This window comes from Liolophura sinensis, chromosome 13 (assembly GCF_032854445.1).
Source record: "Liolophura sinensis isolate JHLJ2023 chromosome 13, CUHK_Ljap_v2, whole genome shotgun sequence".
Lineage (NCBI taxonomy): Eukaryota > Metazoa > Mollusca > Polyplacophora > Chitonida > Chitonidae > Liolophura > Liolophura sinensis.
The window spans coordinates 19,776,185-19,799,990 of record NC_088307.1 but is presented as its reverse complement, the minus strand read 5'-3'; the positions used below and the strand labels follow the sequence as shown (position 1 = coordinate 19,799,990).

Below are 23,806 nucleotides of genomic sequence, written 5' to 3'. Positions count from 1 at the left end.
CGTACTCAAGCAGTACTCTCCCTATAAGCAGTCTCAAACATTCAGTTTGTATATAGACCTGTATACGGGCACCTGACAGGTGAGCACTTTAACTGCTTATTCCCTAGTGCTAATCCCCAAGCCGGTGTCTAAACACAAAAATATAGTCACAAGCATCCAGATTCGTCGTATGGAACATGAGGTGATAACACGCATGGAGATCTATGCACATGAGCGAAATGCTGATAACTGCTGATTTCTATAGTTTAAAGTACTTTAGGCCACTGAAATTATCATTTGACGGATATACATAATAATTTCTTACCTGAAAGCTATATCCTTCATTTTTCAAAATTTTTCTTTATTTTTATTCTTTTTTGATAAAAGTTTTATCTTTGGCCTTTCTCGCAAGAATGTGTTGATGAATCTATGCATATGGGGTTTCAAACTCTGTATATCTGCATATAATGTAACCCGTTTCGGAATTGAACCCCGAATTTGCCGCTCACGAGACGCCGTTGTCACTCGGCTAAAGTGCATGTATACTGTTGTCGGCGCGTGAAACGTGCCCATGCCGAAAAATTTGGTTTAATAACCGAAATCTTGTATGACTGTAATAAACACATTTCTTAAAAGAAAACCAAGTTGACATTTCGGTCCTTTTTGACCTCGCATCAAGAACTTTATACCAGAACGTGTTCAAACTGTGACGTCAACAATTTTTTCTGCGCACGTCACTGTACTGCTGTTGCCTGTAGCAACATCAGCACTGTTGTCTTTGCACAAAGCTTTTGTTTGAAGACGTCTACGTGAAGAAGTCTGCATCTGTAAGTTTATAGTTAACTACAAATCGACACGCGTGTTAGAGGGAAGAGTGGGTTGGTGGTGGTAGTCGTAAGTAATTATCCCCAATTGTTGGGATGGGAAAGAAGAAAAGAGAATATACTTATACTAAATAAAATGACAGTAGAAATGGATCTGCTTTATGTCAAATTTAGAGTTACAAAGCCCCATGGAATATATCAATTCTTTATAGTCTTTATGCATTTCTGGAAGAATTTTGGGTAAGAAATATGTATATATCCGAAAAACATGTACGTGTAGTGGCTTTTTTGCTTTAGATCCTCATAAATAGTAGCTAGCTTAAGAGTCTTTTTAACCTGTATGATGAGAAATGTTTGGCAATGTCTTGACCTATATTGACTTTACAACACATGCGCACTATGACGTTTTGATGTATGTACACGCTTTTACTGTGACGTCATAACGACGTGTCACACAGGAAGTTGAATTTGTGACGTTGACAATGGTGTGACGTGTCATGCGTTCTAAAGCGCATGTCATAAGGTTGTATTGCCTACAGCAACGTTAGATCTTGTCATCACACACAGTTTTGTTGCACTCGACTACGAGAGACACTGTAAGTTTATTGTCATTTTACGTTTAGATTTTGGAAATAATTAAGTGTCAACGGATGGGGAAGATTTGTGGTAGAAGGAGGGTTAGGGTGAGGGCTCACTTCTTGATCTCTTAGAAGGGTGTTTCTGTAGTTTGAAGGCAGGCACTGGTTGTCTGGAAATAATGGTAAATGGGGTCGGGCCTGTTGATTTGCGGATGTAGAAGTTTTGCAAATTAGGCTGGGTCTACAAGATATAACCACAGGTAAGTACATCATAAGTAATAATGTCAGGAAGGAGGGGAATAATTTTGTACCTGTATCAAACAATTTTCTGGTCTACGGGAAAAGACTTCGTATAACGAAAAAGGGAACTATTAATGTTTTTTATCGAACCCGATTTTTGCGCGTCTTGTAAATTGTAATGATGCGTAATGTAATTTTAGTTGTCAGTCTTTCATCTTTGTAAAATTAGAAAAGAGTTTTGACGAGTGACATGATGTTATCTTCAGATATAAAGATTGAAATGGAAGAAAAGAAGGCGAACCCCCGACTGAGTCACCTGGGTTGGAGTGAAGAGGTCCCCACCATGGCTATGTTTACAGTAAGTTGGCCTACACATAAAATCCCTTTTATACCACTATTTGTTTTTGGTAACAAGGCCATATTTAGGGGGAAAAATAAAGGTTCTGATCCCAAACTTTAAAGGTGACATTGTGGCCGTGTGTAAAGACATTTTATGAAATGGAACTCAAAACGATCCTTTAATTCTGACTGAGCATCAGAATTATGCCTGTGAATGAAAAAAATTGTTTGAATACTTGAATTAACCTGTTTGGGAGGTCAAACATTTTACAAAACTACATTGTAAACTGGCTCTTGATATTGCTGTGGGTAATGTATGTGGGTTATGTAACCTTATGCACATTGCATATATGTTATATGTAAATCAATGTATCTATTTTGTTCAGTGTAAATCAAGTTAAAAATATTTCAATGTAACTACTTTAAATTCAATAAAGGATTATTTTTTTTATAAAATTCATGTGTATTTTTATAAGTGGTGTATATTAAATTGATAGAATTGTTGTACCAGCATAAAACTGTGAAAATGATCACCAAAGCCCAAAACATGATTCTCCATGTATGTTCTGCTCCTTGTTACAGCCATCTGACGACGGGGACTGGTTCCCTGGGAACCTCACCTCAGAGGTTTATGAGATTGTGGTTGGTGGCCCCAGGCTGAAGTGCCTGGATGGCCTGGGCTTTGGCCTGGGCTGGGCCCTGAGGGGACGGGTCTTCCACCCTAAAGGTGTGCTGCCTACATCCGTGTTTACGCCAAGCCAGCCAATGGAAATAAAATCTCCGGTATGTTACACCTAAAATTAGTGTCTGTAAATCATGTAAATATTTGTTTACAGAACAGGTAAAATCAGCCTTATCTTTTATCACTTTACAAGAGTGTATAGGTATAGTATCTATTTGTATCTATAAAGAAACCTACTAGGGAACTAGAAATACTTGTGAAAAGTGGTGAAGATAAATGAAGAATTTTGTGTTGAAAAAGACGTTACTTTTTGTTATCAAATTAACCATGACAGCCATTTATTGTTATATGTGTTTATTTCTCAAATCTGCAGCTCTTCCACAAGGAATTGTTTTTCACACTCCGTCAGGTGGGAACGGCGACAGACAGTAAATGTGGTGAGTAAACAATTACAGATCAATGAGAAAAAAAAATTCCAGGTGTTGTGAACAAGACCGAATTAGGGTGATGTACACTTAGCTAGACTTATGGGGTTTTATTATCTTCTGTTTGTTTTAATACATGCTGTTATATATAGACCAATTATACATTCGCTTACCTATTAAATAGATGCTTATTTTAGGTGCAGATTTCAAATCTTTAGCTATTGTATGTAGCTTAAGCCCTAAGCTGTAAATACATATTTCATTTTGTATAATACAAGCTTTTCTGATCTTATCACAACCCTTAGGTTTATCTTCAAGTACATTAAAACATTCACACATATTTATCAAAATCGTGTGTTGAATACCTGTGTTTTCTTAAATCTGTGATGTAATTGTCTGTTTCAGTCTACCAGGTAAAATTTACACCTGTGCCTTTGTGGCCAGAGGATTGGCAGCAACATCGCCCCAAGGTATGTCCATGAAATATGTCCTAGAAGTATATCTATGAGCACATTTATTCCATATGTATTAACAGATATCAGAATGTGTACACTCAATAGATCACTCAGCACCACTCATCATCATCATCATTTAATAGAATGGTAATTAAATGTGCAAATTTCTCATCTGGTTTTAATACCTTGTATGTTATTTTATTTTCAACAGCCAAATCTGAAGAAATCTTCAAAAGTCATTTCCCAGACCCAAAGTAAGTAAACAGTCTACATTTCATGTTCATTTTTTTTCTTTCTTTTTTGTACTGAAATCCAAAATTATGTATTTTGGATCAAATTTTAAGTACCCTACAGTGTTAATTGAATTTGTCTTAATTGCATTCACTCTTTTTCTCAAATTTATTTTGTCTGAAAATGTGTGTGTGCCATTCCACAGGTTATCCTACTGGGCCTCACTCCAGACATGCCAGGGGTCTTGGGCTGTCATTGGACTACCTTGACAGGATGGATAGACCGGTAAGTGGTAGAATTTCTATCCTTAAGTAGCGTTGAAAGAACATGTCAGTTTAAATGCTGGACGTTTTTTTTTTTTTTTTTGTAACCAGTAACGAAAGAGAGGTGTGTTTTGTTGATAGTAAAATGGTTGAGTTCTTTATTTGGAAGGTTAAGCTGTTCTTTTAGAAGGTTTAGATATTCATTGAAAATTAAACTGTTCTTTGTATTAAAAGTAAAATGTATTCTTTGTAAAGTTGGGCTATTCTTTGTAAGGTTGAGGTTATTTTTTGTTAGGTTGAGCTCCTCTTGAGAAAGTTGAGCTAAGTTTTAGAAGGCTGAGCTATTTTTTAGAAAGTTGATACTAATCTATACAAAGTTGAGCTGTTCTGTAATAGCTAGGTTTAGTTATTGTTTATAAGGTTGATGCTATCTGTTTTGTTTGTTTTTTTTTTAAATTAGAAGGGTAGTATGTTTGATATTACTTGATTTTGGAAAAATTTTGTAAATTTGAGATTTTGATAATCTAATCGCACAAATAATTAACTGAATGTAGTTTTGTTATTTTTTACTTATCAGTTGCCTGTCAAAGGCCACGCCAAAGCTGACATCACTGTCTGGAGAACACCGCAGTTCTCTCCCCTTCCCGACAGCGTCTTCTGCGTTGGATCTAGCTCACCATTGGAAGGTGAGCATTGCTCAGTATTTATCATGTTGATGATATGTCAAGTAGCATTAAACAGATCCCAGTGGTAAGTCAAGGTCAGGTCTGGTCAAGGTTATCCTAGTTTTACTTGTTGGCTGTGTTTCTGACAGGCTGACAATGATGACTGACGCAAAACACACAGAAGCAACAGTGAAACAACATTTAAGAAGGAAGGAAATGTTTCCATGTCAATGCATTTACCTACAAATTTAAATCGCACTAATTGTTTCTTGTCAAACAAAACGAAACCTGTTTATAATATGATTTCTGCTCACAATTATTGGACAATTTTGTTTTCAGCTGACTGTGTGGAAATTTTATTCAACAAGATTTTTGAGAAAGCGCAGAGCATCCCTGTCTACAAGCCTAAGGAGACAGGTAGAGCCCGAGGGGACGTGGTCACTAAGGTGGGATATCCTACATGGTTTGATGTAGTTAAAATGGTATGAGGGTTGTTTTTTTATTGGTAAATGGAAGCTGGGGAGGGGGTGCAGCTCACTGGAGATTTTGGTGGTGCAAAAATGTTAAATTATCAATATGTACATGTCAATATTTCACGAATACCCTTCATAATAATCATAGACTGTAAATTACCTTTGCTAGTTTCTTTTTGCCTTTGAATTTTAGACATATTGCTTCTTTTTTTTTGAGGATACATAGGTGAAGTATATGTGCAGCACCCGACTTTATAATTGTGTTGTGGAATACTTACTTACATACTTACTTTACAATTTCAGACTGAAGAAAAACATGAATCACTGCCTGTGCTTATCGAGGAACAGCCAAAAGTACCAGGTAAATAAACTGAATGTCCCGCAGATCACGCAGAGCCTCAGGCTGTCTTGGTTGGTTCACAGGATTAAAATTCACTTGAGTATAGATCAGAGGAGTCACACATTTTGTTTGATTCTGATTGATTCATCCAGCACAGCTTAACAGTTTTTGTGAAGTTTGTCTTGTTGTTGATTTTTACACCCAGTGGAATGCCTTTGCAGGGAAACAAAATTGACACTGATCCATTAACAGTGGAGAGAGGTTTTCCTGGGTTGTAGCATGCAGCTTGATGGGATGCCTAAAATTAAGATGAACTTGGATGTAACCTGTAGTTACCTTCTGTCTTACTCCAGCCAATCAGCAACAATGATGGTCCAGATATTATTAGATGTATTTCATCAATGAGAATATCAGATGACTAATGTTAATTTTTATCGATTGCAGATACCCCCATTGTCATTGAGCCAAAGAAACGCTCGTTCAAGAAGAAGCTGGGGTCCTTCATGAGGCGACTTTTTGGCTGCGCAGCTTCACCTAGCCAAGAACATTAATTCAACCCATAGCCTTTGAAATATCCACTGCACTGAAATCTAAACTAAAGCTGTCTCCCAGTTCTGTCCCTGTTGTCAGCTCGCAGGCTTAAATATTGGCATGTTTATCTTCAAACTTTCGGCTCACAATTCAAGTCCTGATTTTGGACTCAAATTTCCTTTTCCTGTTCCCTGTGACCTCAGTTCCCTCCCCTGTTCGATTGTTGCTGACTTTTAAGTTCAGCAGTACCAAAGTCTCAGCAATCGATCCATTTTCCTGATTGGCCATTCTCTATACTTAGTTCCTTAGATCCACTGATCTGTTGGGTTTTTGTTTGTGCTGACATGTGAGGATGGTGGAGTGGGTGTGTGGATGGAGGGTCACTGGCGGGGCATTGATTTACCCGTAAACCCAGAGTGTGTGAGTGAGAGGTGCCTTGGGGGTCCCTGGCGCGGCATTGGGTTGCCCGTAAACCCCTGGGGAAGTGTATGGGGACCACTCTCACATTCAGGTCATACATGCAGCTCACCAGCTCATTGGGAATAAGTACCTGGGTATACAGGTGTGTCAGCGGGAAATAAGGAACGGTGAGATGGGTGCAAGTGGGACCCTGAATGGTGAGGAGGAACTGCCGACAGGACAAAGAATGAGGCATCTGAGAACAGGAATACTAAATTTAGTTGTAAGTCAAACTAATCAAAATTGAGCTGCATGGAAGAATTATTTGAAAGGAACAAAGTTCTGGGAGGCAATTTTAATCATCAATTTTCTACTGATCTTTTTGTCTAGAGTACAGTAAATATATTTACACCTGTACTTTAATATATTTACCACTTTACAAAATGGTCTGATCTTGAAGACTTGAAGAAGTTCTTATACTATTATTAAATGTGCCAAATGTGATTTGTTTTCTGAAAGATTTATACATTTTTAATTGTTTATAAATGTACAAAAATGTATACATTTTCATATGAATTTTACCAATATATATATTTATTTATCCTCAATACAGTGTTTGTTCAAATTTTTCATTGTTATATTTACTCAGGTGTAAGACAATAATTAAATGGTGTTTTGGGATGTAAAGGTGAGAGGAGTAGGCATCCTTCAAGGAGAACAACCTGTCCCGATTGGTTGCATTGGAATTTCTTACCCGACATGCCTGATTGGCTCACATGTGTCCAAGCTGTTACGTGATTGGCTGAAAAATAAATAAATAAATAGAAACAACAATCCAGCATAAACCAAGGGGGGAATGCTCTCTGGTATACAGGGACTGATCTAGTTTGATTGTCAATGGGACTGAGGTATGTCGGAAAGTTTCTGGCTTTCTGATACGCTCGGTTGCCAGTGTTATTTGTTACGATTCTTTAGAAGAACATCCTAGTTCAACAAATCTAACGATCCATGGACCAGCAGTGTACAGGATATCCAAGACGAACACCAGACATGATGCCCCACCTAGCTACCGTGTTATGGTAACACCGGACAAGATGTCCCACCCAGTCAGAGTGTAATACAGACACCAGACATGTCAAACCCAGTTACAGTGGTATACTGACACCAGATATGATGTCCCACCCAGTTTGTGTTATATACACACCAGACAAGATACCTCACCCAGTTACAGTGTTGTATCGACACCAGGCCCAGTCACAGTGTTATACTGACACCAGACATGATGCCTCACCCAGCCACAGTGTTATATTGATACCAGACATGATGTCCCACACAGTCACAGTGATATACTGACGGCACACATGATGCTCCGCCCACTCAGTGTTATACTGACACCAGACATGACACCCCACAATGCTATACTGACACCAGGCATAACACGGCACAGTGTTGTGCTGATCCCAGACTTCACACTCCATAGTATTATACTGACACCACATATCAAATCTACCATGTTATGCTGACACCAGACATGACATCCTGCAGTGTTATGGTGACACTGTTAATGCTGATCGCCATTTGCCTGATACTAAATGTCATGTAAGCCAGTGAAGTACAGGTGTCAAAACTTCAAATTTTATTGTCTAAGTTATGACTCCAGCAGGGATTGAACCCTGGAACTGCCCCTTATCGGTGGGTATGCTGTTAATGTTGAACTGAATGACCACAATATTTTTTGTCAATAGCAACAAGAGCTGATATATTTTGATCAGGGAAAGTACAGTTCAACATGTAAACTTAAACATAAAACGAATAACAGGCTCTGTATAGAGACACAAGACATGAAATAGACAAGCTTTCTGTAAACCTTTACAATACAAAAAAGCAAATGGCTTTGAAAAATGAAAAAAAATTATACCCAAGGCAGACTTTTATTATGTTATTGAAAAAATACGCAAAAGTCAATTTTTTTTTCAAAAAGTTACAGTCGATGAATTGAAATAGAAACAATATCTCAGTCTTGAACACCTATGTGAAGGTCAATAGTTGGCACTTCTGTAAAAAAAAAAAAAAACAGACTTTCTACCCCAAAAATTGTATAGCAGAAAAGATGTTATCACAAGTTAGCCTCAGACATTGGTATTAAAATGGCAATAGAAATTATCACAGTATATAAAATCTTGACAAAATTGTACACATTCATGCCTACTGAATAACAGTATTTGTGTAATATAAGCCACAAATAAATACTAGTACTGCCCATCATTTCAATGAAAGGAAAAAAGACAGCCATTACAGTAAAAAAGAAAAAAAAATAGACTGAGCTGATTTAACCACTAAAGCACTACACTGATTGATCACCTAGCAAACTTTCAGTGCAAATTATGCCCATTTTTAATTAGATTTTGCAGAAAAAACTACATTGGTTGGATTGGTCATTTGTGGGGCTTTACAAAAAGTATAATTTTATTGGTCAACACAGAATAATGACTGTCTGCCAGCAACCTGCGGGAGGTGGTGGGTTTTCCCCAGGCTCTGCCCGGTTTCCTCCCAACATAATGCTGGCCACCGTCGTATAAGTGAAATAGTACTGGGTAAAAATAAAAAATCAGAATCAGAATAAGGCCTTCTAATATGCTTGAATGAACACCATGCAAACATGCGAAAAGGTTGAAGTATTACAGTATATTACATTTTCTTTATAAGATGTCTCAGTTTTGGTGATAAAAAAAGATATCAAATAAAGAAAAAATATCAAATTAAAAAAAATATATCAAATAAATACTTGTATTGACTATTTCCCCTACTTTTAGGAATAGCGCATCTGGAAATTAAATATTTAAAGTACAGTTGTACTTTATTTAAAGTACAGTTGTTTCACTGGAAAACACAGAAAGTACTTTATATAAACGTATGGAGGAGTTCTTTGTACAAATCTCTATGGCATACATCAAATTCTACATTTTGGCTTCGTGATGACAATAATGACACTGATTATACAACATACAATGTACCCTTAAACCATGCATATTCATTAATAGGGTTCCCATTGGTTCATGAAAGTCCTTGAAACTACTTGAATTTTGTTCTTGAAAGTCCTTGAAAAAAGGGTTCATTTTGGAATAAGTATTTGAATTTAAAATATGGCAAAACAACTAAAATTTTCAGCACAAAAAGGTGTACTTTTAAGATGCACAAGAATGTCATAAAATATTATTTTTGATGCTGAAAATTGCATTTCTCCAGAAGGATTTCATTCTACCGTCCAAGCAAACTTCCCAACACCTTTCTATGATCCAAACAAATTACTGCATCAGAATCCGCTAAAATATGCAATTTAGTCATATTTGAAATTTTAGGTCATTTAATCTCCTTGATTTTTTAATGCTAAATATCGCCATATTGCATTTAATGCTCAAAAAGGACGATATATCAGCTATCAACATATTAACCATTTATTTCCTCGTGTAAGTTTGTACCACTGCTTGCATGTATGCTATTTAAAACAGCTGTGACAAAAAAAACAAAACAAACAAAACAAAAAATATATATATAAGAAGTTTTCTTGCTCCAACTGTAAGTTATAAATTTTCTGACAGTAATAATATGACTCACATATATTAAGGCACATAAAATGTATTTCACAATATCTACAAGTATATAATGTGTAAAATATCACAAGGATAGCGAGCTGTTTTATTCATTATTCAACTTGAATATCACAGTTTTATTCATGAATATAATGCCAAGCGCGTGAATACTGGTATCAACACTGCAGAAAGTAACACAAGTTGTGAATCAAAACTAACACATCTTGATACCCTTTAGAAACTGGTCATGTGACTGCAAGATATCCACTCGGGCAACAGATTCCAAAATGTCAAAATGTAAGGAAGAAAATTCGCTATTCATTTATGGGCGCTAGAAGTTCAAAATGAATTACATTAACTGGTCTTAACTACTAACTTAACTGCAAATAACTTGCAGTTGAAAAAAAACTTTTTCTCAATTTTTTAGGCATTTCAAAAGTAAACCCCAAGGATTCAAAAAAAAAAATTGTTTTAATGACGATTCAAATTTTAACGCAATCACCTTAACTTAGCGAAGAAATTTCTGGCTTTAATAATTATATAGATCAGAACCTTCATGTTAAATTACACTGGACCTAACCTTGAAACAAATCCAGGACTGCGATAAAAGAATTTCCCAGCAAAACATGAAAATTTAAGTAACTTTTAAGATAAATGTTGGTTGTCTTCATGCACTGAGTTTAATGAAACAGGTTAGAGCATTATATATTGCTATAAAGTCAAACTGGCTACACAATGTAAAACTGCAAGATTTTTTTTTTCTAATTTATTTATTTAATTGGTGTTTTATGTTGTACTCAAAAATATAGCATCAAGAATGGCAAAAAGGAAACAAATGAAAGGTATAAATACTACACTACATGTATTTATTATTACACTGTATATGCTGGTTAAAGATGTAATAAATATGTAATATACATTACACAGCCTTCAAATTACATTTATAAATATGCACATGTAATAAGCCATTGTTGGAAGCATCAAAAATTTGAACTGAGCAAAAGCACAGTTCAAAGGTTGCAGAAAGCTGGAGTTCAGCTCATTGACAACACAACACAATACAGATCGAAACAGATTGATTCACAAATGTTGTAAAGAAGTAAAATAATAATTAACAGTATAATTAAGTTACTTCAAGTGCATTAGGACGCTTCAACAAAAACAGTGAAACAGGATTTTTTTTCAACCGATTCTTGTTAAACATCATGATGTCAGTTTTTACGGATGGAGAAAACCACAGACCTTTGGTACATCACTGATGAGCTGTCCCACATTTGACGTATGGACACTCACACCATATTGGTCTTCAGTCTTCAGTGAAGGTAAGACAGAGACAAAGGACGTGTAAAAATTTCCAATCCAAGACCAGGTTTGAACCCACAGTTCATGTGTCCTTGTGACCACATTACAAGTACCTTAACCATTCAGCCACAGCATGCTCCCATGAACATTAAAATATTTTCTAATTGTTAGCAATTAAAATGGAAAACATCATGTCAAAAAAATGATAAAAACCAAAGAAACTAGGACTTATAAAACTCTAATGGTTATATATTCAATTTAGGGTATGTTCCCATATGATTGGTCAAAGTGATAATTAAACTCTTCCATATTTGCATATGATTTTTATTACTTCTTAAGATTTCTATAAATCTTTGCAAAAAGGAAACCCGGGAAATCTGAATTCAGTTCAGGTCTCAAAGATGATCAAATTTTGATCAAAAATTTACTAGATCAATTACACACAATTACTGTTTAGACAATCTAACTTTTTGGCTGTATGATTCATTTCACTCTTTTGGTTCGTACAGCGTTCTTGTTGATCCGTACACTCCGGTCGATTTGTATCGCTGATTTTTTGTTGAAGAAACAGAGATGTGCATACTGTCCACGTCTGTTAAAAGCGAGTCGTCGTAGGATAGTCGTAGCGGAAGATTCTTACCACGTCGCCCTAGCAACCTCCTGTTGACATAGGGGGCGCTGTGGGAATTGTGAACCATGTTTGCTTCACAATAATCAACCAGGTTTTCCAGCATCTCAACCATATCCACAGAATAAAATTTTCGCCGGGCGATTTCCAGAAAGGCATCAACAAATCCCTGGTAGCACAATCCTTCAAAAAAAAAAAAAAAAAAAAGAATAACACAAAAAAAAGAGAAACAACTTTGAAACATTCACATTACCAATTTCATCTTGTGTTCAGTGACTAAACTGACACTAAAAAAAATGCAAATAAATAAAATTTAAAACAAAAAAAATGTATTTATGATTTTACTGTTTTTAAATTCTTTCCAATCACATAAAATGTTGGGGAATTTTTTTTGCCATTCCTGCAGTCCATATATATACACTCTTTGAAGACCACTTGCGGTCTACTGTATGTATGTATCTGTATGTCATCAGTGCTAAAGCCTAACTCATATTTACTTATTTATTTATTTATTTGATTGGTGTTTTACGTCATACTCAAGAATATTTCACTTATACGACTGCGGCCAGCATTATTGTGGGAGGAATACGTGCAGTGCCCGGGGGAAACCCATGACCATCCGCAGGTGTCTGGCACACCTTCCCACACATGCCTTAACTCATACATAATTTGACCTTAATCGATCTACTTTTCCAAACACTCAGGACACTATGGTTCATCCAACCATATAAGTGACAGTTATCGTACATTTTCTTGACTATGGTATTAAAGAACAATGAAATGGATAAATACGATGTAAATATATTCTACATCAGTCACATCAGTCACATCAGTCACATCGCACCTGATGTCCTGTCCGGGTTCATGTAATCCCACTTCTTCTGGAAATCGATGTACAGGATGTCAATGGCCGCACTAGTAAGCTTCCTCCTACCAAGACGACACTTCCTGGAGAAAAGAAGAGCAAACATTTTTCATTTTAAGGGAAAGAGAACCTAAAAGAAGAACAATTAACCCATCAGTAAAAACATTTAGACTTTTTTTTTTAGATTTTTTTTTCCACAGTTAAAAGTTTGTGTTGTAAGTTGTGGCAATAGCAGTATGAAGAAAGCTTGAAGAATTTATTCACAAATGTCATGCAATATAAGCAATAAGAGCTTATACCTAGACAAAATATTTATAAAAATGTTTCATTCCCCACTTTAACAAAGTTTTATTAAACTTTTTTTTTAATGTTGTACCTTGTGAACATCCTGAACCCAGTGAGCCCGATTCGCCACGAGCCTCTGATGCCAAGGGAGCTCATAAAAATATGTGCAACTTTCTCAAATATTCGGAGACGCTCATACTCTGCCTGATACACCGCAGGATAAAGTTGTTTCAAACAACTCTCTTCTTCAGTTTCATTTTCAGAGTCACTTGCATAAGAGCCGCCATCGCTTTCATCCTCATCAAATCTTGCACAGGGTTTTGAACTCAGTGCAACCTCAGCATCTGCATCAGTGTGATCGCCTTCGCCGTCTTCATCTTGATATCGAAACAGCGCAATGGGCGTGGAAGCTGGGCGCTTTTCTACATGGTCAAAAACGCTTTTTGCGCGATCACTCTCAGAGGCATTATCAGCCTCAGAGATGACATTGATGCTGGTTGCTTGTGTCGGCTCCTTCATGTTTTCATCCACAACTGTGTCCTCATTATCTTTGTCAATGCTAGCGTTCTCACAGTTTCCGTTGCTTTGTCGGTTAACATTGCTTCCTCTGGAACGGAACCGTCGCCTAACCTTACGACGCTCTTTACGTTCCCTATAAAACATAAAATGAAGAACCTGTAAATACCTTACGATATGACCATGACAAAGTAACATAAATTAAATAACATGAATAACTCGACTAAATTGACATGTTTTCTACAAATGTCTCAGTTTCAGTGACATAAATCAGACATGCAGGAGTGTAAATACACAGATAGAGTCACAACTGTCAAAACTGGAATAGCAAATTAAGGAGATTATTGATTTATTTATTTGATTGGTGTTACACGCAGTACCCAAGAATATTTCACTTATACGACAGCTGCCATCATTAGACGTACGAGGAAACGGGGCAAGGCCCAGGGGAAATGTTGGATGTAACCTTAAGGGAAAAGAAGAATTATCAGCCTGATTGTTCATGGTTTCTAATATCGCATCATAGACGCTGGTGATGAGAACCCCTGCTGGGTGTCATTTTACACTTGGCTTATTGCTTCCTATGATATATTTTGGCAAAATGTTCACAAAAAATTTATTTCCTTATTCATCTCAATGTAAATGGTTGATGCCCAACACCAAACTCCAGGTAGTCAAGGCAATTCAAGCAGTTTTAAGGAAGGAGGGAACAAATGACTATAATAATCGTATTTCACCTGAAGTTTGGCGGATAACGTTGACTTTTTTAAATGAAACTCATAAAAGCCTTAAAATAATACTATTGATGCTAACATTAAGTTTTTAGACAAGAAATTAATCAAACTTCACGAAAAAAAAAAAAACACTCGAAGGTAAATGTAAATGATTCAATCAGAATCAAGCAAAAAATTTGTCACTGGGAACAAACTCAATGTTGGGTGAACTAAAATCCTTCTTAAACCACACCCCTTTGGCAAGTAAATGACGAATTTCCCAAATATTTTCACCTGCACAGTCTGGCCAAATTTAAAGATACAACAAAAATGTCCACAGGAAAAAGCATGTCCTAATATTTAAAGATGTTCTGGTGTTCTAGTGTCATGATGAGGACACCATTTTGAGTGTCATTTAATATTATCCAGACACCTATTAATTATGTAATCATGGTGTCTTCATTCATCATCACTACTGTCACAAAAAATACGTATTTGTGCAAGCATGTATTGCAAAAAAAAAATCAATTCACCCCAAAGACTGACAAGTGCATGTAGAGATTGCCAGTAAAAAGTATAAGTTTAAAAAAAAATAAAAGAACAAAAAAACATGGATAAGAAACAAACTTTTTCAAGACTTCGAGCTTCTCCTTGGGGGCGACCAGTAACAGGGTATCTCGGACAATCGGGCGCTTGATTTCTTCGTCTTTAAGGCATGGTAAGTAGGTCACAACCCCTGGGCCAACTTCCTGTTCACAAACTGTCCGTAAACTAGGGCAAGAGTTGACTTCCAGGAGCATGGGCTTAAGGTCACGCATCAGCAAGATGTCAAAGCCCAGAATCTGAAGAAAAAAACCTAGTTCATTTCCTTATTGATTTATGTGATTAGTGCCATGTTTTATTTATTTATTTATTGATTTATTTGCAGTTTAACACCAGTCTCAAGAACATTTCACTTTTTAAGATGGCAGTCAGTTTTATGGGTGCGAAAAAACTGAGTGCCCTAGATAAACCACCCACCTTTGGCAAGTTAATGACAAACTTTCCTGTGTGTGATGTACAGATGTGCACACCACATTAGCCGTCAAGTGGTCATAAACTTTCTTCCTTTGATGGTCAAAAAGGGATCTTCCATAAAATCTCAAAGTGAGTGAGTGAGTGAGTGCTTGGGGTTTAACGTTGTACTCAACAATTTTTCAGTCACATGACGACGAAGGAATCCTTAGGGTGCATGTACGCGTAATGTGCCTCCTTGTAGCAGGATGGTTTCCACCGCTCTTTTATCTAGTGCCGCTTCACTGAGACAACTTACCAAAGGCAAGTAAGCTGCCCCGCCCGAGCCATTATACTGATACGGGTCAACCAGTCGTTGCACTATCCCTTTCATGCTGAACACCAAGCAAGGAATTTACAACTTCCTCTTTTAAAGTCTTAGGTGTGACTCGATCAAGGATTGATCCTGGATCTACCGGTCCCAAAGCGGACGCTCTACCAACTGTGCTATCTGGGCTGGTAAAATCTCAAAGAAATACATAATATAGTTGTACTGGACTTCATTAGGTAATAACTCAACACAACTTTTAAACAGTTTATGCTGTGCTTTCTGTCTCATCAGGTGACAAGAAGAAAATATTAAAACATTTGTTTATTCAATATCACTATATCAATTCAGTACTAGTATTTAATAATATGAACTTGAGCACTTACATGTAAAAACTCAAAACCGGTACAAAACCGGTATATTGGCCAATAAAAACAAAATGGACCGAAAACTATTATAAAACATTAAATGTCTTCAGTAAATTACAAAAGAAAATATATTGTGAAAATTCTGAAAAGAGCTTTATGCAACAATCATACTGTATTTCACCTAAATAATGGCCTGTAAATATGCACAGGGCTTTTAGAATGCACATTTCTTTTAGAATGCACATTTCTTTTAGAATGCACATTTCTTTAAGAATGCACAGGGCTTTTAGAATGCACATTTCTTTAAGAATGCACAGGGCTTTTAGAATGCACATTTCTTTAAGAATGCACAGGGCTTTTAGAATGCACATTTCTTTTAGAATGCACATTTCTTTCAGAATGCACAGGGCCTTTAGAATGCCCAGGGCTTTCAGAATGCCCAGGGCTTTTAGAAAGCACTTGAAGACATTAACAGGAAAGTGACACTTTAATTTGTTTATCTGAAAGGAAATTTAATTATATTTACAGTACAGTTGTATTTGACATAAAATTTCGTCCATGATCAACTTGCTCATTTTGCCTGATTCTGGGAGTTTGGTTGATCTTAGATAGGTGTTTTGAGGTGAATTAATTGTTTGAACATTTTGATGATACTGTGGTGGAACACTACCAGATTCATCATCAAATGTAATACTAGTGTTCTGACTTTTGTTTGCCTCTAAAAACATGGCAATTTTTTCGAACAAATTTTTAAGACAAATATACTGATCGAACATTTCAAAAAAGCTTTTAAGGGACCCTATAAAGTGGATGATTCAAATCAAATCAAGTGAAATGTGTCACTTGAAGAGTACTGAAATTAACATGAAGAAAACAGCCTAAATACTTTGTCCTGTACAGGTATCCATTGCTTTCTTAGTGTCATCTGTAACCCAGTTGTGGAGTTCAATTACGCAAAACTGGCTCCCCTCTTAATTGCACTAACAGTGCACCACCGATCACCAGCACCTGTGGTTTCGTGACAAGGCGTAATCAGGAAATAAACGTGCTAAATTATTGAGTTGGTGTAGGGTTGCTTCGTGCAGACAATTCCCGATGAATAATTAATCCATTACTACTGCCCTCACTTAGAAAGCACTCCTGTCACTCTGTCTGCATACATGGCAACTGAGACTCTAGAATTTATTGCCTCTCCTTTTTGTTCCCGCGTGATGTATTGGATTTTGTGGCTATTATACTTAAACTGACACTGAAAATGATTCTGCGACAATACCGGTCTGGGTTCAAAGTTTACGTTTACGTTTAAAATAGCTCAAAAATATTTTTGTGCAAGATTTTCATAATAATGCTTTATCTGACTTATGTCATATGGGTCTATAAACAACGACTACCAAAATTGTGCTTTTTTATCATACAATTCCAAATCTCTGGTGTCCTTTTGATTTATAAATTATTTAAGTTAAGTCTATCATTAAAAATGTGCTTGGTTGCCTGTAAAATTGAGATGTCAAATAGTTTTTATTACAATCTTGGTGGAAGATCTTCTGATATTTTTTTCTCAGTGTTAATTTTCTGAAAATCTCTACCATTAGGCAGCAACATCAGATTTATCTTTTGTTTTACGGGTCGACACCAAAAAATCAAAACCTGAAAAGAAAATATTTAAAATGCACCCGTTTTGTTTTTTCTGATCAAGATGTTTTTGAGATAGAGGTCAAGATTATTTTCCAGTTTTTCATACTTTAACATTTTCCAATAAATTAGATGATTTTGTTTTTTTTTTTTTGAAAGTCAAAAAAGGATCAAACCCAATTCCCATGTGACCCAGCAATCAATTTTTCAACACAAGCACCTGATTAACCACCCGGCCACAACGTCATAATCCACTCCTATTATCATAAAATTTATTTATTTATTTATTTGACTGGTGTTTTACACGGTACTCAAGAATATTTCACTTATACGACGGCGGCCAGCATTATGGTGGGAGGAAACCAGGCAGAGCCCGTGGAAACCCACGACCATCCGCACGTTGCAGGCAGACCTTCCAAGACCTTTTGGCGATGTAAAACTCTAATGGGTCCAGGCTTTGAAAAAAAAAAAAGATTCATTCTGCTGATGGAACAAAAATATAAATTGATGTCGGCATGGCCAGAATAAAAAATCAATTTCCAAATATCAACTTAGATACACTTAATTTTTCTTCATAGGATGGGGACCAGCCCTGATAACACAGTTGGTAGAGCGTCCGCTTCGGGAGCGGTAGGTCCAGGGTCAATCCTGGGTCAAGTCACACTTTAAAGTCACACCTAAGACCTTAAAAGAGGAAGTTGTAACTTCCTCACTTGGCATTCAGCATAAAGTGCAACGACTGGTTGACCCGTATCAGTATAATGGCTTGGGTGGGGCAGATTACTTGCCTTCGGAAGCAGCACTGGATAAAAGAGTGGTGGAAATCCGCCCTGCAACAAGGAGGCACATTGCATGCACTCTAAGGATTCCTTTGTCGGCGTGTGACTGAAAAATTGTTTAGTACGACGTTTAAGCCCAAGCACTCGCTCACTCACCCAATAGGATGGGATATTGCCCAACAAAAGAGTGTTTTAAGAATGGCTGGATTAAGCCCCAGTCAGACTTACCTGGAAGCATGATGGGCCAGGTTTCCCAGCTGGGATGTGCGCTTGGTACGCAACGCGCAACTCCGGCGTTATCGCCACAATTGTCTTACTGACCAGACGCTCAATGGCTTCAAACAGTGTTGACGAGTCCATGCCCAAACTCGCCATTTTGTTTAAGACGCTGGAGAGAGTCCGCTTGCTGCCCTCATCTTCTCGCTCCGAGGAATTGTACGTTGTGCTGTGTTTATTCAGCGAATAGTTTGTCAGGTGCATGTACGACTCCTGCATGTTTTTGTACGTAGGGCGCTGGTATGCAACCGTGCAGAAACGAACCATTCCCTCTTTGGCGATGTAAAACTCTAATGGGTCCAGGCTTTTCAACGTCACGTAAATTCTCAAATCGAATTTGAATTTTTCCAACAGCATAGGATCACTCAGGTACTCCTGCACCACATGTGACCGGTTGCCATGGAGACAGTACTCCTGAGGATCCTTCAGCAGGTATATTCCATCTCCTTGAGATCCTTCGCTCGGCTTCACGATATAAGTCTTTTTCATCTTCCGCTTCCCCGAGGAATTACCCGTAACTTCTGCGCAGAATTCTTGATACTGGTGAGGGAGCAGCCATGTTTTCGGGTAAAAATCATACTCATTCGGGAATATTCTTTTCATCAAATCCAAAGTCCGGAACAGATTGATCTTGGCAAGAATTTCTCCCATGCCTAAATTTCAATAAGTCCAAAGAAAACAGAATGAAAGATAAAGATACATATATAATTTCGCAAGTTCTAGCATATGTATACGCTTAAATAACAGTGAGAAAACATGTTCTGCTCATCTGAGGAGAATGCAAGATCTAAAACGTGGAAAATACTTTGTTAACATCATTTATTTATTTATCTCTTTTTTGTTACTGTTGCTTATTGCCATACTGAAAAATTTTTCACGGTGATAAAATGATAACTGCCAGTATATTACTGGTGTGGTTGTAGCCTTTGTTAAAATGTACAGACGTACTTTAATTCTGTGTGTCATATACAAGTATATCATTCTGTTGGTTTTCAGTGAACTCCATGTAAGACCACACAAAAGCACTTTCAACTGCTCATCACCACCAATTCCCTGCCCAATGCCAACAATGGGATCAAACCCAATTCCCATGTGACCCAGCAATCAATTTTTCAACACAAGCACCTGATTAACCACCCGGCCACAACGTCATAATCCACTCCTATTATCATAAAATTTATTTATTTATTTATTTGACTGGTGTTTTACATGGTACTCAAGAGTATTTCACTTATACGACGGCGGCCAGCATTATGGTGGGAGGAAACCAGGCAGAGCCCGTGGAAACCCACGACCATCCGCACGTTGCAGGCAGACCTTCCAAGTATGGCCTTAGAGGAGGCCAGCATGAGCTGGACTTGAACTCACATCAACCGCTGCGCTAGTGCGCTAACCATCTGAGCCACGGAGGCCCCTCATAAAATGTAACCAATATTCATCATATTTAACAGAGTGAAAGAAAAATTATTCTCTATTACTAAAACTTTTCAAGGCAAGGTCAACCATATAATGCATGAATGCGTATAATGTAAGACAATCTTTAACCACCCATCCCCTACGCTCCCCCCCCATCACCCCACCCCCCCAAATCCCACCTCTAAAAATGAGAAATCTGTTTTGTGGTTGAACGGAAAAAATGATAACAACAGACACCTGTACCACAGGTTTATATACATGTGTGCACATAAATCAGGGAGTATCAGACGAAAAACATGTTTTTTTTTGATGCTACAGACCAAATTTATTTATTTATATCTATTTTTGGCAATACCCACCAGGAAACCTATTAATTTGTCCCGTATAGTATGAGCTGTAGTCTTGTACATTCACACCATGCCAGAAGACATCACATTTCAAATCCCGACGTCCCATGGCATACTGCAAGACAAAAGTGGTCAAATAAATATTACCAGTACCCTATTCCCCAACAGCATGAAAAAAAGAAAAGAGCTAATAAGATATTCTCAAAGTTAAAACTTACTGATAATGAGATTGAATACATGTAGCTCAAGATCAACATAAAATTCAATAAAGTACGCATAATGGCCACTCAGGTCCAAGCTGAACAATAAAAAATGGTGCTGCCTACAGATAATGCAGGATGGTCAATGATCAATGCAATTGGTCATTTGGTTCATTCCTGAGGCAGGCAGAGGAAACCAACATATTTTGGTTTATTTATTTATTGATTGATTTGATTGGTGTTTTACGCCGTGCTCAAGAATATTTCACTTGTACGACGGTGGCCAGCATTATGGTGGGAGGAAACTGGGCACAGCCCGAGGGATACCCACCACCATCCACAGGTTGCTGCCAGACCTTCCCACATATCGCCAGAGAGGAACATATTTTGGTTTGACAAAGTATTAATATAGGCACATATACATGTAGAGAATGTTGAAGAGGGAATAATGTTTGGTTAACTTGGTTAATTTAGAACATTACAAAACTGTTTAAATATTCAATGTACACACCTGTACAGAATACTAGCAATAATGTGACACATGCATACAATACATAATTTAACTGATATAAATATTATTGGCCAATAAATTAATGTTCCATATCAACATATACAACAATGTTGCAACCTTTTCTTATTTATTTACTTTTCGTTTATCCTTTCTCCACAATGTAAATATCTATGTAACATATTTTAACTTATTTCAAACAAACTTAATATAATATATTGTAATGCATAGATTTTTTTGCTTATCCAATGGGCAGGCATTATTTCTGAGTTCAGGTTAACGCTGTACGTAAGAACGCTTCGTAGGAGTTAATGATGATGTAACTATTTCTCAGTGACCCATTTCTTCAGGTGTCATTGTTAAAAACAGCATAATACTGAAACTGATATCATATCCTCTCTATAACATTACCAAAACAGCACCATCAACTTTACAACTTTTTATATATGTTTTACAACTTTACAACTCTTTTTTTGTATATATCAACTTGATATATACAACAGAAGTGAGTGACCAACTGCTGAAGAGAAAACTATAGTCTACCAGTTAATCACAATAAAAATGACCACAATGAGGATTTGGCCGACTGTACATTTTCTACCATTTCCACCTCTAAAGGTGACATTTTTCAGAAAAATTTCTGCATACAATTATTACGAAAATGATGCTAAAAATTGTTGCATAAAACAGTGCAAATTACTTCTCTCTACACCCCACAGACCTATAAGAATGTTTCAAAATATCGGTTGCGGTGATGGTTGAAAGGGTTAAAGAATTACGCTATATATACAATTAAAAAGAAATGTTGCGGATGTTCCAGTTTGTGTTGAAGTCTTTCATTCAGTATGTGTACATATACAAGTATGTGTCTTGTTTTTTTTCAGGATCGGTAGATCCAGGATCAATCCTTGATCGAGTCACACCTAAGACTTTAAAAGAGGAAGTTGTAACTTCCTCGCTTGGCGTTCAGCATGAAGGGGATAGTGCAACGACTGGTTGACCCGTATCAGTATAATGGCTCGGGCGGGGCGCCTTACTTGCCTTCGGTAAGTCGTCTCAGTGAAGCAGCACTAAATAAAAGAGTGGTGGAAATCCGTCCTGCAACAAGGAGGCACATTACACGTACATGCACCCTAGGGATTCCTTCGTCGTCATATGACTGAAAAATTGTTGAGTACGACGTTAACCCCCAAGCAATCACTCACTCACTCCTGTTTTTGTTTGGGGCAGAGCAAGTTAATGCTGTCAAAGTGCTTGCTCTGCATGACACTGCACACAAATTCAAGTTCATCTTGAAATTTGTATTCAAACTTAACTGGTATTCAGTTTCCTTGCATTCTGACTGATAAAAGCTAGGACTTTGACTTAAATCATTGGCCAGTATACTGTTGACCTCAAAATGAGGCTAGCCAGTATACAACGTATACTGGCTGGTAATACAGCCACACCATATATTATTTCATTCACCAGATATCTCAGTGTTACTGACAAACTGTTTATCTAAATTTACATAAGATACTGAATAAGAACTGTTATTCGTTTTTAAAGCTTAGGACCATATATACAAAACTTCCTTTTTTAATTGTCTTGAACGCTTATAGATGCTATATGTAGAAAAAATGTGGTAATTCGTAAAAAAAATCCAAATGAAATGTTGCAAGGACAGAAATGGAAGTAAAATGAACATACGAAGCCAAAGTACCTCTCGCCAGCGTAGCTCTCGGATACACATTCTCACGACGTCAATGTTGGAGCGTGCCCTTGACGTGTCAACGGTGATGACCGTGCGGGGAGCGGGCTTCGCTGCTCCCCTCGCCGCCTGCTGTCGATCACGCTTCGCCCGGGCGGCCTCCCGCTCCCTCTGCTGAATCTCCCGTCGGAATTCCGCTGAGCGATAAATACTGACATGGCCTTTGTCGTTGTACGGATCTATACTTTGCACTTGGCCGGTACTTCCGTACCGTTGAACGACGGCAGACGAGCTCATGTCTGGCTGTCATTCTTTGGATCGGAATTCTTTTAAATATAAATCCTTCATTTCGAGTCTGGGCCAAATTGTTTACTTGAAATCTGTCAAAATCCGTCACTGTCGCTTTCGTTTATCAGTGTCAATTCCTACAACACCAGTCACCCAAGTTGTCAGTTGTCAGTTGTCTTCGGCGCGGCTGTCAATCTTCGTCATTCTTAGGTGTCGATTTCAATTCCGCCATGTTTGTTTCCGCGTGACAACCGATAGCGTCGCGGGAAACAGATCCAAACACATCACCACAGGCTTATTGGACTGGCGTCAATTGAGGCGCGCGAAGGGGGTACGAGCACCTTGAACCTAACTGAATAATAAATGTGACGTTAATTTGACGTTGACATCCCATGGGATTTTGCCTTTGCTTCGGAGGAATAAACAATGCACATATGGTGGCAGGCTATAGATCGACAGTTCTTTTGTCACAAGACCTACCATCTGTCAGGCTATGAATTTTTTAATAGGGGGCCATAAATTGCACAAATATTTTATGCATTTTTGCACTTTACTGCGAAGCCATTCTTTTATGACTTAATTTAGTTGTAGTCCTAAATAATGAACTAATGCTTCATATCACATCAAATAGATTTCAGAAAAATGTCAGAATACAATG

At 37.4% G+C, this 23,806-nt stretch overlaps 2 protein-coding genes across 2 annotated transcripts; one reads left to right on the top strand and one right to left on the bottom strand.

Moving 5' to 3' along the window:
• The first annotated feature begins 1,331 nt into the window (after nt 1-1,331).
• On the top strand, nt 1,332-7,032 carry LOC135480402 (uncharacterized). The gene is made up of 11 exons (XM_064760232.1): nt 1,332-1,399; nt 1,888-1,979; nt 2,543-2,743; nt 3,016-3,079; nt 3,473-3,537; nt 3,734-3,776; nt 3,959-4,038; nt 4,594-4,702; nt 5,021-5,127; nt 5,458-5,515; nt 5,939-7,032. Exons 2-11 carry the CDS (start codon nt 1,902-1,904, stop codon nt 6,043-6,045), a joined length of 912 nt encoding a protein of 303 aa, XP_064616302.1. The 5' UTR covers nt 1,332-1,399; nt 1,888-1,901; the 3' UTR covers nt 6,046-7,032.
• Nucleotides 7,033-11,654: 4,622 nt separating this feature from the next.
• On the bottom strand, nt 11,655-23,342 carry LOC135480955 (tubulin polyglutamylase TTLL11-like). Its single transcript, XM_064760886.1, has 7 exons — nt 22,873-23,342; nt 20,475-20,577; nt 18,652-19,352; nt 14,951-15,165; nt 13,186-13,746; nt 12,789-12,892; nt 11,655-12,127 (listed from the first exon to the last, which is right to left on the bottom strand). The coding sequence occupies exons 1-7, from the start codon at nt 23,155-23,157 to the stop codon at nt 11,805-11,807; spliced, it is 2,292 nt and encodes a 763-aa protein (XP_064616956.1). The 5' UTR covers nt 23,158-23,342; the 3' UTR covers nt 11,655-11,804.
• Nucleotides 23,343-23,806: the final 464 nt, after the last annotated feature.

Bases quoted from the DNA above. Each gene is read 5' to 3' on its own strand.
- LOC135480402 (XM_064760232.1), top strand. From the start codon at position 1,902: ATGGAAGAAAAGAAGGCGAACCCCCGACTGAGTCACCTGGGTTGGAGT. The intron at 4,039-4,593 runs GTAAGTGGTAGA...TTTACTTATCAG, and splicing joins TTGACAGGATGGATAGACCG to TTGCCTGTCAAAGGCCACGC. The intron at 5,128-5,457 runs GTGGGATATCCT...TTACAATTTCAG, and splicing joins GAGGGGACGTGGTCACTAAG to ACTGAAGAAAAACATGAATC.
- LOC135480955 (XM_064760886.1), bottom strand. From the start codon at position 23,157: ATGAGCTCGTCTGCCGTCGTTCAACGGTACGGAAGTACCGGCCAAGTG. The intron at 19,353-20,474 runs GTGGGTATTGCC...ATTGAAATTTAG, and splicing joins ACAAATTAATAGGTTTCCTG to GCATGGGAGAAATTCTTGCC. The intron at 13,747-14,950 runs GTTTGTTTCTTA...TATGTTTTATAG, and splicing joins AAGCTCGAAGTCTTGAAAAA to GGAACGTAAAGAGCGTCGTA.